Raw genomic sequence first — 15,134 nt, 5'->3', positions numbered from 1 at the left:
TTGCACCCAAAGGAGTCGGTTACAAACATACAAAAAACAAACTTACAGGTGAGCTAATATAAAGCGTGTAAAAAAAGTGGTATAACAAAACGCAAATGAAAGCAAAACGAAAAATTTATCAGTCAAACCATCAGTCTAGCCGTTCATTTGTTAAAAATGGTATAACAAAAAGCAACTGACATGGAATAACAAAACACAACTGACAGCTAACCGTAATGTTGTCTATGGTTAAGTATGGTTGAAAATTTGACAATTAACAAAACACAACTGACAGCTCAACGTAATGTTGTCTATGGTTAAGTATGGTTGAAAATTTGACAATGTAAAATTTTAAAGTTGACCGGTTGATGTGTTTTTTTCGAGTTTCTATTGCCTTATCGTGCCGATATTATCATTAACAATACCATGCCGCGACCAAGACGATAAAATCTTTCCCGACAAGGCCGTAATGCAACTAGGATTCGAAACATTGCGAATGAAAGGACTGAGGAAGAACAAGAAATTGCACGTGGAAGCGCCGCGTTAGTATGGCTTGACTTCGTGCTTCTCAATCACAAGAGCAAAGCGAGGCAGTCCGTGAAACGGCTCGGTTGGCAATGCGTAATCGTCGAGCAAACCTCAGAGATCAACAATAGATAATTTTCGATGCACAAGAAGAATTTTATCAAGTGCTGATTTTAATCGAGCAGCGTTTCGATACGATTGCAGCACTGATTACTGCTTGCATACTAGCGTTCGCATAGGGCCAATGGACATTTTTTGCGAGTTTTGTGGCACATTAAAGTTTTCCGGAGAAACGCCAGGATTGTGCTGCCTTATTGGGAAAGTGAAATTGCCATTATTGACTCCGCCACCTGAGCCATTGCATTCATTTCTTCGTGGCGAAACACCCGAATCACGACATTTTCTAGCAAACACTCAAAAATACAATAGTTGTTTCCAAATGACCTCATTTGGGGCAGACATTATTAAAGAACGAGGATTTAATCCGACATTCAAGGTATTTATTTATTTTTGTACTTACATACAATACAGTAGAATAATAATATACTATACTTATTCTTATGTATTATTAGCTTTTACCCACGGCTTCGCTCGCGTTATGTCCTTAAGTATCAAAGATCATTTCAAATAAAATAAAATAAGGTAATTTTTTTATTGCGTGACTGGAATCATCAGTATTTAAAAATTCTGACATGCGATTTCGTTTAAAAAATGGGAAACATGCTTTATTGAAATATGTTTCACTATAACAAAAAAAAAAACATTTTTAACCTGACATTTTAAAAAGTTCAAAAAAGTTGAGTATTTAGATCCACATCATTTTCACTAAATTATAAAATTCTCTTGAAAGTAAAATTAAACCTTCAGCATCAATGTCCAAACAACAATCACCTAAGAAAATAGACACCTAACCTCAAAAATTTAAAAAGTTTAAGTATTGCTTTTATCTTAAAAAAAATGAATTTAATAAAATCCAAAATTTGTTCATTTATTGCCTCTAAGGCGGAACAAAGTTCGCCCGGTCAGCTAATTTTTATATATAAGACTAAAGAAAATATTCATCTTTATAAAGGGCTAATGTTTGACACACCTATAATCCATTAGATGGCGCGCAAAATCAAATCAATACTAATATTATAAATGCGAATGTAACTCTGTCTGTCTGTCTGTCTGTCTGTCTGTCTGTCTGTCTGTCTGTATGTATGTTTGTTTGTTTGTTTGTTACCTTTTTCCAGCTGAACGGCTGAACGGATCGTAATGAAATTTGGGAAGGAGATAGAATATATCCTGTGGATGGACATAGGCTATCTATTGTCTAAAAAAAATAAATTTTAAACAGGTTAAAAAAATATATCTTAATTTTATGTAATATGTGTCATAGATATACAAACTGTTAGTGTCATTCCTCTATGTCTGCCGAGCAATAGCTTTAAAGCCATTACGTTTCGTTTTGCTATTGTAAGGAATTTAGTAGAGAGTAAGAAAAATTAAAGCTCTGCATCGTAGTACCTCAATACAACAGTAGATGTCACTGTTTTTTTTAAATCGTTTTATAGTTTGCACATCCTAACTAATATTATAAAAGCGAGTGTTTGTTTGCTACGCTAAGAAATTTTGCATAGAGATAATTTATGGCCTGGAGAGTGACATAGGCTCATTTTTATGTACGGTTCCAGTAGAATTATAAATTCCTCTAAAAAAACGTATTTTTAAATTGTTACATTTTGTTTGGTTGATCGCAAGGTAGGCCTACATTTATTTATTAATGTTTTTTTATTTAATTTCTTCTATATATATTTTCTCCCTACCTAGGGCACTCATAATTCTTATAAAATTTAACGTGTATGTTTTCAATGTCATTCGAGTTGTACAATTTTTGTTTTGTCAAATTGTCAAATTGGTCATTATTTATACTTTGTTTCATTTTGGAAACATACATTTTTAGGTATTATGACAAATAAAAAAAAATTAGTTTCACTAACATTCTTAGGTTTTTATCGTGTGGATAATTTTAAGTTTAATATTATGTGGGTACATTAATTCTTAAACTTATAAATTTCTTCGAAATTATTTCATAGGTTGGTAAGTCCTACTATTTTTTTCTATTTGTCAATATTTTTATATTTTTTACAGTACCTACTAATTTGCAATAAGTTTGGTTTAGTCTTTATAATTTATCTGCTGAGCGTCAAGAGTCTCTTAGGGCTGCCGAGACCGAAGACCAGAAATATTTGTCAATTATGTAATATACTAGCTGCAGTACCCGGCTTTGCCCGGGCTGAACACCGGGTGATTTATTGTCCACGAGTTACAGCAAAATGGATAGCGATATGTCCAGTGTGTTGGACATTAAGAAATGACACATAATTACTGTTTGTGTATCTGTGACCTATGATTTTCTGTTTACCCATTGCGATCGGTTGAAATGTTTAGAAGTTGATGCGCTACAGCGCCATCTAGCGGCGAGTTACAAAAAAATGGATAGCATAGAAACTTTCTTCATGATAAAAACACTTCGATGTGCCAAATTTCATGGCGATCGGTGAAACGGTGTAAGAGTTTAGCGACGTCATACATGCCAACATCCAATTATATATATTCTTATATTTCGAAATTTTAGGGCTTTCACTTTTGCGGAAAGTGGATTTTCAGGACCTCGAATGGTTTGGAACACTCCATCTAGAAAGAAATGATATTTGAAATTCCTGAAATTTTCGAAATTTTGGGGCATTGTCCCCAGAGGGGAAGTGGTGATTTTGAGGACCCTGAATAGCTGGGAAACAATAAAAATCGAAAGAGAATGATATTTGAAATTTTTTAAATTTTGGGGTTTTGACCCCTGAGGGGGGTGGGTGTGTTGTTGAGGATCCCGAATGGCTCGTAAACACTCCAAATCGAAAGAGAATAGGTTTTTGGAAATTTTGGGAATTTTTTTAATTATTGGGTCTTTGACTCCTTGTGGGGGGAGGGTAGTTTGAGGACCCCGAATGGCTTGGAAACACTCCAAATAGTAAAAAAAAACATTCTTAAATTTAAGAAATTTTTAGAAATTTTGGGGTTTTGCATTCCCCCAATCCCCTTACGACAAATTTGTTGGAGAAGACGTCTTTGGGTAAACGTTCCGCCATCCCCCAGACACTTTAGTTCGTAATGACTTATTTTTAATACAATTTCCTCCAATTTTTCGAAATTTTGTGGCTTTCACTTATGTGGAAGGGGGGGGGGGGGGGGGGTAGGTTCAAGACCTCGAATGTTTCGAAGCACTCCATCTCGAAAGAATAGATATTTGAAATTCCTAAAGTTATCGAAAATTTGGGGCTTTTTCCTAGAGGGGGTAGCGGGGGGTTCAAGGACCCTGAATGACTCGAAAACACTTAAAATCGAAAGAGAAAGATTTAAAAAAAAAATTAAACTTTCGAAATTTTGGGGCTTTAAACACCTGTTGGGAAAGGGGTGTGGGGGGTGATGTTGAGGACCCCGAATGGCTCGGAAACCCTCCAAATCGAAAGAGATATAAAGGAATATAAGAATGTAGGCATTTACTGTACTCTTATCTACCATAAGAACAATATTGACAAATAGAAAAACTTATTACCTACCTATGAATAATTTTCTAAATAAATTAATAAATAACTCTATGTTTAAGAATTTAAGTACATACATAATATTAAACTTCAAACTATACAAATATAAAAAATTAGTAGGCCCTACTAACCTATGAAAAAATTTCGAAGAAATTTATAAGTTTAAGAATTTATATACCTACATAATATTAAACTTCAAACTATCCACACAATAAAAACCTAAGAATGTTAGTGTAACTATTTTTTTTATTTGTCATAATACCTAAAATACGTATGTTTACCAAATGAAACAAAGTATAAATAATGACCAATTTGACAAAATAAAATTGTACAACTCGAATGACATTGAAATCATACACGTGAAATTTAAAAGAATTATGAGTGCCCTAGGTAGGGAGAAAAAATGTATATAGAAAAAATTAAATTTAAAAATGGGTGCGTGTACTTAGGTACGCGCATGAGAAGTTATACTTCTTTGGCATCATTAAAAAATAGTTTTTAATTGCATGCAAAAATATTGCGTGGGTCCCTCCGCGCGGAAGAAGTGAAACTTCGTAATGTGGAAATGAAAATAGGAAGGGGTAGAAATTGATTTTTAGTGAAATCATATTGTATCAAATCAAACTAAAAAAAATAAAGGAAATAAATTTGTAACGATTCATAGATTGATCTTCAGAGAGAGAGAGAGGGAGAGACACCTATTGAATGTCTATAAAACTTTTTTTTTTATGAGAGCAGATTTTCGTGAAATAAATCATGAAATCATTGAACGATAAAAGCGGTTTATTTAATTAAGCGGACGGGTTCTCCCGAAGGAGAAAATTGACGCGGCAAGACCTCGTGAACATAGAGAAAAGACACACACTCACTATTTATGTGTTTATGAAACATGATTTTTTTCTGCAATTTAAATTGTAATATACAAAAACGGTATTGAAAATTGAATTGAAACAAATATGGCGACACTACAAACTGTCAAGATATTTATTTTTTTTCTTACTCTCTACTTAGTTCCGTACAATAGAAAAATAACGTAATGGCTTGAAAGCTATTGCACGGCAGGCATAGAGGAATGACACTAACAGTTTGTATATCTATGACACACATTAGATAAAATTAAGATATATTTTTCTAACCCGTTTAAAGATTATTTTTTTAGACAAAAGATAGCCTATGTCCATCCCCAGGATATAATATATCTCCTTGCCAAATTTCATTACGATCCGTTCAGCCGTTCAGCCGGGAAAAGGTAACAAACAGACAGACAGACAGAGTTACTTTCGCATTTATAATATTAGTATTGATTGTTGAAAAATTTGAATTTAACTTTTTCAGGTAGGTTGATTTTTTTTATTAATTAGAGTAGTTACGTGTAGTTGCCTTCTTCCTTTATTTCATATTAAACATTATGTTTGGTTGAGTGTGAGATAATTATATTTACGTATGTTTTCATTTCATTTAATTTCTTATATATATACTTACCTACCTACTTCTATTAGATTTCAGGTGGATGTTAACATTGTCATTGCAGTTGTATAAACTTTTTTGTCAAATTTGTTGTTATTTATACTTTTTGTTTCAGTTTGGACTATATATATATATTTTTTTAACTTAATTCAAAGATTGTGGTGTGTACAGAAGTGATATCTCTATTAATTTCTATACTACTTTGGATAAGCGGAATATGGCCGCCACAGTTTTACATATAAACAAATCCTACAATGGTTTAAACATTATGACTTAATAAAAAAATAGTTTCACAAACATCCGTAGATTTTTTTGGTGTGTATAGTTTGAAGTTTTATTTTATGTATGTACGTACAGTCTTAAACATAGAGTTATTTATTAAGTTATTTAGAAAATTATTTATAGGTAGTTAATAAGTTTTCTATTTGTCATTATTGTTATTATGGTAGATAGGAGTACAGTAAATGCCTACATTATATATTCCTTTATATGTCTTTCGATTTGGAGTTTTTCCGAGCCATTCAAGGTCTTCATCACCACCCCCCCCCCCCCCCCCCAGACGGTCAAAGCCCAAAAATTTCGAAAGCTTAAAATTTTTTTAAAATCTTTCTCTTTTGATTTTAAGTGTTTTCGAGCCATTCAGGGTCCGCGTACCCACCGCCACTCTCTGGGAACAAAGCCCCCAAATTTCGACAGTTTCAGGAATTTAAAATATCTATTCTTTCGAGATGGAGTGTTCCGAAACATTCTAGGTCCAGAACAACCACATTCTCCCCCCCCCCCCCCCCTTTCTCAAAAGTGAAAGCCGCAAAATTTCGAAAAATTGGAGGAAATTGTTTTAAAATTAAGTCATTACGAACTGAAGTGTCCGGGGGATGGTGTAACTTTCACCCAAAGTCGACTTCCCACCTAAATTTGAGGGAGGGGGGAATGCAAAACCCCAAATAAACGAATTTTTTTTATTTTAAGAATACTTTTTTACTATTTGGAGTGTTTCCAAGCCATTCGGGGCCTCAAACTACCCTCCCCCTACAAGGAGTCAAAGACCCAATAATTAAAAAAATTTCCAAAATTTCTAAAATCTTTTTTCTTTCAATTTGGGGTGTAAACGAGCCTTTCGGGGTCCTCCACATCTCCACCCCCACCCCCCTTCAGAGGTGTCAAATACCCTAAATTTAGAAATTTTCAAAAATCATTCTCTTTCGATTTTTAGTGTTTTCCTGCCATTCAGGGTCCTCAAAATTAATCCTTCCCATCTGGGGACATAGCCCCAAAATCTCGAAAATTACAGGAATTTCAAATATCACTTCTTTCGAGATGGAGTGTTCCGAACCGTTCGAGGTCCTGAACCTTCCCCCACCACCCTTTTCTTAAAAGTGAAAGCCGCAAAATTTCGAAAAATTGGAGGAAATTGTATTAAAATTAAGTCATTACGAACTAAAGTGTCCAGGGGATTGTGTAACTTTCACCAAAAGTCGACTTCCCACCTAAATTTAGGGGGGGGGGGGGGAATGCATAACTCCAAAATTACGAAAAAATTCTTAATTTTAAGAATACTTTTTTACTATTTGGAGTGTTTCCGAGCCATTTGGGGTCCTCAAACTACCCTCCCCCACATGGAGTCAAAGACCCAATAATTATAAAATTTTCCAAAATTTTGAAAATATATTTTCTTTCAATATGGGGTGTTTACGAGCCTTTCGGGGTCCTCCACATCACCCCCTCCCCCCTTCAAAGGTGTCAAAACCCCCAACCTAAAAAAATTTCAAAAATCATTCTCTTTCGATTTTTAGTGTTTCCCTGCCATTCAGGGTCCTCAAAATTAATCCTTTCCCATCTGGGGACATAGCCCCAAAATCTCGAAAATTACAGGAATTTCAAATATCATTTCATTCGAGATGGAGTATTCCGAACCATTTGAGATCTTGATCTTCACCCCCCCCCCCCCTTTTTTTTCTCAAAAGTGAAAGCCTAAAAATTTCGAAAAATTGGAGGAAATGGTATTAAAATTAAGTCATTACGAACTAAAGTGTCCGGGGGATGGTGTAACTTTCACCCAAAGTTAACTTCCCACCTAAATTTTTGTGAGGGGGAAATGCAAATCCCTAAAATTACGAAAAATTTCATAATTTTAAGAATAAGTTTTTACTTTTTGGAGTGTTTCCGAGCCATTGGGGGTCCTCAAACTACCCTCCCCCCACAAGGAGTCAAAGACCCAATAATTATTTATCTCCGAAAAATTCAAAAATCTAATTTCTTTCGATTTGGAGTGTTCGCGAGCAATTCGGGGTCCTCCACATCACCCCCCCCCCCCCTTCAAAGGTGTCAAAAACCCTAAATTTAGAAAATTTCAAAAAATCATTCTCTTTCGATTTTTAGTGTTTCCTTGCCATTCAGGGTCCTCAAAATTAACCCTTCCCCATCTGGGGACAAAGCCCCAAAATTTCGAAAATTTCAGGTATTTAATATCATTTCTTTCGAGATGGAGTGTTCCAAACCATTCGAGATCCTGAACTTTCACCCTCCCCCCCCCCCCCTTTTCAAAAAATTGAATGCCGCAAAATTTCGAAAAATTGGAGGGAATTGTATTAAAATTAAGTCATTACGAACTAAAGTGTCCGGGGGATGGTGTAACTTTCACCCAAAGTCGACTTCCCACCTAAATTTGAGGGAGGGGGGAATGCAAAACCCCAAAAAAAACGAATTTTTTATTTTATTTTAAAAATACTTTTTTACTATTTGGAGTGTTTCCAAGCCATTCGGGGTCCTCAAACTACCCTCCCCCTACAAGGAGTCAAAGACCCAATAATTAAAAAAATTTCCAAAATTTCTAAAATCTTTTTTCTTTCAATTTGGGGTGTTAACGAGCCTTTCGGGGTCCTCCACATCTCCACCCCCCCCCCTTCAGAGGTGTCAAATACCCTAAATTTAGAAATTTTCAAAAATCATTCTCTTTCGATTTTTAGTGTTTCCCTGCCATTCAGGGTCCTCAAAATTAATCCTTCCCATCTGGGGACATAGCCCCAAAATTTGGAAAATTACAGGAATTTCAAATATCATTTCTTTCGAGATGGAGTGTTCCGAACCGTTCGAGGTCCTCAACCTTCACCCCCCCCCCCCCCTACCTTTTTCTAAAAAGTGAAAGCCGCAAAATTTCGAAAAATTGGAGGAAATTGTATTAAAATTAAGTCATTGCGAACTAAAGTGTCCGGGGGATTGTGTAACTTTCACCCAAAGTTGACTTCCCACCTAAATTTGAGGGAGGGGGGAATGCAAAACCCTACAATTACAAAAAATTTCTTAATTTTAAGAATACTTTTTTACTATTTGGAGTGTTTCCGAGCCATTCAGGGTCCTTAGACTACCCTCCCCCCACAAGGAGTCAAAGACCCAATAATTAATAAATCTCCCAAAATTTCAAAAATATTTTTTCTTTCGATATGGAGTGTTCACGTGCAATTCGGGGTCCGCAGCATAATCTCTCCCCCCCCCCCAACCACTCAGGGTCAAACCCCAAAATTTAAAAAATTTAAAAAATCATTCTTTTTCGATTTTTAGTGTTTCCCTGCCATTCAAGGTCCTCAAAATCACCCCTCCCCCTCTGGGGACAAAGCACGAAAATTTCGAAAATTTCAGGAATTTAAAATATTTCTTTCGAGATGGAGTGTTCCAAACCATTCGAGGTCCTGAACTTCCATAAACCCCCCCCCCCCCCCACCTTTCTCAAAAGTTTAACCCCCAAAATTTCGAAATATAAGAATATATATAATTGGATGTTGGCATGTATGACGTCGATAAACTCTTACACTGTTTCAACGATCGTCATGAAAGTTGGCACAGCGAAGTGTTTTTGTCATGGAGAAGGTTTTTATGCTATCCATTTTTTTGTAACTCTCTACTAGATGACGCTGTAGCGCAACAACTTTGAAACCTTTCAACCGATCACCGTGGGTAAACAGATAATCATAGGTAAAAGATACACAAAAAGTAAATGTGTGTCATTTCTTAATGTCCACCACACTGGACATATCGCTATCCATTTTGCTGTAGCTCGCGGATAATATATCACCCGGTGTTTAGCCCCGGCAAAGCCGGGTATTGCAGCTAGTTATATATAACTGTTCTTCGCCATGCACTGTGCTATTACTAAACAGTCTTAATACAGATCGGTATTTCTTAAACAGGGAGGGGGAAACATAGCGGATGTTTCCGTGTAGATTTATTTTATTGTACAAATTTGTTATCTACAACAGAGTTACTTTGGTGAATTATTTATGGTTTAATTAACGAATATTTCTCTATCAAGAATATTCTTTTTCTTTTCACAGAATTATTTTTACACACATGCCATCTCACGTGCTCTCTTTATAAAATAATGGTATATTAAAATAAGTTGAATCAATGCATGTCAGTCTCTTCAATAAACTCTAAAAACTACCACACTCGATGTTATTAGAGAAGTTGTTATATAGCTTTCCAATAAATCTACACTGTTTTTAAGCCGATTACATTAAAAAAAACTTTTTTTTAGAATCCTAAATATGTGTCGGCTGAACCGTCACTTAATACGCGTAACTTCGCATACAAAAAAAGCGCATTAGTTATTTGTGATAATAGAGGGTGACACTTTTAGGCCTTAATAGTTTTTTATTTTGTATTAATGGAATTTGCCTTCGTTAAGGCAGATGTCAAAAATTTATTCAACTCAATGCCGATAACCTAACAAGCTGAAAAAAATTGGCAATCATTAACAATTAACTTCACGCAGTCCATTAAATTACGTTATATGCCTTAACGAAGCCGAATATTAACATAATATAAAAACAAGTTCGCTACCACGTGTATGTTAACTAACTTCTTTCAAAATACACATAAATTTTGAAGCGGTTTACACCATTATTTAGAGAAATGGTTACAGAAGGTTGTTGTTCATAATACATTTATTATAATTTTAAATATTGTAGAGACATCTCGATGTTTTGTAATAAAATAGGGAAAAAAACGCATTTAGGGCGCTTACGTAGCTTACTCTGACTTACACACGACGGATATATCAAGTAAATGTACTACATAAATATAAAACTTAAAAAGGCTGTAATGCCTATACGCATTGGGACGGGGTGGAACGCAATAGAATGGCAAGGATTGAGAACGGGTATTTGTAACACAACAACAAATTGTAACAATAATAATGTTTTAATAAAACTAAACAAAAATAAATAACAAGGTGATCATTTACGTAACAAACAAACCAATAGGTTTTTTTAATGTGCTTAACACACACAGCAAAAAAAAACGAGCCATTATCAAGGCCACAAAAAAGGTGAGAGTTTACGCCGGCGCAACGTGGTACAAAACATGCGCGGTCCCATTAAGGGGCCTCAAAAGGGGGCGTCACATTGACGAGACGCATTGAAACTGCCAAATTACAAGATTGTCAAATTGCAGGGAAAACCCACTGCCTTATGCGCATTACGCGCGTTACAAAAGCAAGTTACATTTTCTTAAAATGAAATTAATGTTACGTTTAACGTACGTCGACGACTCAGGGGAGAACAGTTACAAACAAAGTGAAGTTAAATTAAGTCAATTTACATGAAATCAAAAGTAATTTTCCAGGTGGCGATCGAAAGGGAATTTAGATAAAACACACAAAATTCAACAAACGTTTACATTATGGCAAGGGCCACCGCCTTACTCCAACTTACATTTTCTTTCCCCCGAGGTCACGCACGTCGTACAAAAATAAAGTCTAACTGACTGACTACATGCTGGCTAACAACTACTCGAGCTCTCAAAATAGACTATACAAGATCAGACGAGCTAGTAGATACAAGAAGAACAAGACCGAATAATTCGAAAACTCCTGGTTTTATAACATATGTGCCGCGCAGCGCGCATGCGCCAAACGGAGGAGGAGAGGGGAGAAGCAAGCAGGCATACACTAGATGGGGGAAGGAAGGAGGGGACGACGAGCCGCCGCCCGCGCAGACGCGCGGTGCTTGAACGAAGCGGCGATCCTAACGCTTCAAGGCCTACAGATAGTACCGTAATAGCACATTTATATGTTCTAAAAAAAAATTTTTAGCTTTGAAAAATTGGTTTAAAAATAACGAGTTTTTTCGAAGCTTTTATTATTTAGCTATCAAGTTTAAAATATTGGGTACCTTTGGAATTGAATTCAACTCAAAATTTGCGTTTACCAAAACACATGCAAATTATCAAAACGTGCTTTATATCGTGATATTGTTTAGTAGGTATTTATTTTTTATCAGATTACATACTACGATAACTTGTTACTTAAAATACTTATTAAATATAAGTGACGCCAAATTATTAAATCGCATCATTGCAGAGACGTGGTGGGTCATCACCATTCAAAATTTAACTATCCACAAATCAATTAAAGAGTCAGTGATATATTTCTTTTTTATATGATAGTTTGTTTTCAAATAATAATGCGAATATCGTAGTACCGTATTAAAGAAATTTTAATAATTCCGAACTTCCCAAGTATAAAACCCAAAATCATCTTTATTGTGCTGGAAAGTGTTTTTTTTTGTATTATTCTTCCCAGCTTCACCATTAACTAATCAGATATTTGTTATTGACAGTAACAGCCTTTCGGAATAAAAATCAGTTTTAGCTTATACATATAAAATTGTATTAATATTACGGTTAATTTTTATGAGATATTGATTTTATTATTTTGAATGCCTTATCTTTATAAAAGTTTATACTATAATATCACTTTACTTTTTCTTCTTTACCACTTTAAAGTGTTAATTTAACATTATTTTATGACATAAGTAATTCTCGGTTAAAACTGGTTGTTAAAAAAAAACCTGGAAATAGACCTCCAAATTGAATATATAAACACACGGAAAATAAATCCGTTACCAGCTGATGTAAAACGTTACACGCTTTGACAAAAAAGAGGATTCCATGTAAAAAGCATGATGACAGCTCAGGCGAACACAGCGGGTTGAATTTATCTGGTATCGGCTTGTTCTCCGCGTGTTTATGCATTCGTCTTTGCAATACGTGCCTGGGATTTTTTAATTAAATTTAATTTTTACTTGTTATTTTTAATATGTTAAATTATTCTGATGCATTGCAAGAATCTTTCAAAGAACATAGTGTAAAAAAAGTGTGTAACGTTGTGTTGCAAGTATTATAATAGATGTACATAAAAAAACTGTATTTTTTTCGTAAATGGAAAAGAATTATTCATGCAAACATGCAGGTATTTTTTTTTAATCTGTAGTTTTACATGAGGAAAACTGTTACACTTCAAAATAGTTATCGCAGTAATACTGGGTTCAAATTATTAACCGGGCATTAGGCGCTGTGTTGTCCCAGTACCTTCAATAGTTAAAGTTATATCCAAACCTTTCTTGAATAACTTTCCAGTAAAAAAAAAGTTCAATTATTGAATGTTCGATTGTTATTATTATTGAATGTTTCCAATGCTTTAATAAAAAATAATGTTTAAATTAAAACTCAACTAAAATATAAAATTATGCACCAAATTTCGAAAAAAAATAATTCTCATATATGTAAAAATAACCATTGCCCTGTGTTGCAGAAATATGCAATATCTTTCTTGAAGTATTTAAAACTGTTTCTTAGCAACTGTTTTCCAAATTAATTTTTTTGTAAAAGTACAGAAAATTATTTTCTGTGTGACACGTTATATTAAGCCGTGTCCACACATGAGTGACGTAACCCCGACGCGCGTTTGTCGCGTCCGTTCAGATGGGGGTCAGCCACCTCGTCGCGAAATAGTCACTGTGACATGGATGACGCAGCGTCTCACCAATTGTCGATGTTCCTCCGTCACATCAAAGAAAATTACAGGCTGGGGTTATGACGAGTCTGGACGTGCACTCGAGCAGAACCTTGGTTATTGAATTTCACTTCTTTCTTGCATTCGTTTAGAGTATTGTTAACACTCCCTGTAATGAGGAGACTGCTTCGGAGTTGGTTGCTCTATACGAAGAAAATAAATTGTTGTGGAGTGCTAGGCATCCAAAAAATTTTGGTCGCAATGACGCGTGAGATTCCATAGGATGTCATTCTGAGGCAGGTATGAAAAATATGACATTTTTGTTTGGCAGCCCCTCAACCCCCACCCTCAGGTACGGGACAATGATAAATTTTTGAAAGATAGCTGGAACAAGTAAAAGGAGCATATTGTAATTTTTTTTTTTAATTTTGTCCCACCTTCAGTACTCTAAGCAGCTGACTGGCGGAAGACATCGTTTGTGTTATGCGCACTCCCAAGACCTGTTTCGTGACGGGAGTTCTTTAGGGTTATAGAATTCACGAACATTAGTTTGTTAGTCCACCGTCTTAACCACTTGATCATTGTGAACCCTAACCAATTCTGAATTTATCATTATACTATGCTTGTTACCTAATGCTAGTTAAAGGGTTTTTGTCAGGGTACAAAGTAAAGAAAAACTTTATATCTTTTACTGTTAGTTGTAGTAGTCAATTAATTTTGATAACTATTTTGCCCATTTACAATGACGTATGTTTTTATCTGCAAGTACGGTGTTTAATAATGAAAATAGGCTACTAATTAATTTAACACTTTATGTATGTGTAATGTTATTTATACGCCCATGTGTGTAATTTCTCACTTAGTTATTGTAATAAACAATCTTCAATTTTTTAACGAAGCTTGTAGGAAAATTGTGATTTTTAGAAACATTTATGTAAATTTACACCAAATGTACTATTTTTTAATAAAAGAAAACTGGACAAAAAAATCAAATTACTAAACCTTTGTATATGTAGTTATTATATTTTTTCAAGTGAAACCTTCTTTACATTCAGTAGAGTAGTATCAGAATCACAGGGTAACGGAAATGATATGTCAGCCGATTTAACGTACATATGTAACGAATACTGCTCGATAGCGCAGGGTTAAAAAAAATTTTATTAATTGAAACACCCTTGCAACCGGTTACAGATAGCAGCAGTAGCGCATGACTTCGCATACTTTTCCAATATTTTTTTTTACCGTAAACATACTTTCTAATACTTTTGCATACTTTAAAATCTCTGTACTTTGCCGTTGGATCCGCTGATAGCATTTTAATTGTGGCAGATTCGTGTAGACATTTTCAATAAGATTAGGTAAAATATTTTATCTGTCATAAACCCATTAAATTATTATTAGATACTATTGAATGTATTAAATAATTGTATTTTTTTAACGCATTTTTCACTTCAGACGCGCGTGGTATGTGTTCTTCTCCGCAGCATGGGGAACGAGGAGAATGCAAGCGTGTTCCTTTTATTGCAGCACACGCTGTCGGACGACAAGCGGGTGGCGCTGCGCTCGCTGACGCTCCAGTCGAGCGGCACGTACCGCTGCGAGGTGTCGGCCGAGGCGCCGTCCTTCGCTTCGGCGCAGAAGGAAGCCCACATGGAGGTTGTGTGTAAGTGTAGCTTCACCTCTCAGGACAGTGTCCTTTAGCGAATATAAAAAATTTAAAAAAATATGAACGCCCATTAGATCGCAACCTATAAAAATTTATGTGAGCAAGTTTGTTCAGTATTCGCCCA

The 15,134-nt window shown here is 35.1% G+C and overlaps 1 protein-coding gene across 3 annotated transcripts in view; it reads left to right on the top strand.

The window, feature by feature from the left end:
* LOC134534667 (uncharacterized) overlaps positions 1-15,134 on the top strand; it is a 783,923-nt gene that overhangs the window by 598,885 nt on the left and 169,904 nt on the right. For all 3 annotated transcript variants that reach the window (XM_063373127.1, XM_063373129.1, XM_063373128.1), the window contains exon 4: positions 14,872-15,007. In XM_063373127.1, coding sequence (XP_063229197.1) covers positions 14,872-15,007 — 136 coding nt within the window. The remainder of the gene's footprint in view (positions 1-14,871; positions 15,008-15,134) is intronic.

Source organism: Bacillus rossius, chromosome 8, assembly GCF_032445375.1.
Source record: "Bacillus rossius redtenbacheri isolate Brsri chromosome 8, Brsri_v3, whole genome shotgun sequence".
Classification (NCBI taxonomy): domain Eukaryota; kingdom Metazoa; phylum Arthropoda; class Insecta; order Phasmatodea; family Bacillidae; genus Bacillus; species Bacillus rossius.
This window is presented reverse-complemented; position numbering and strand designations above follow the sequence as displayed.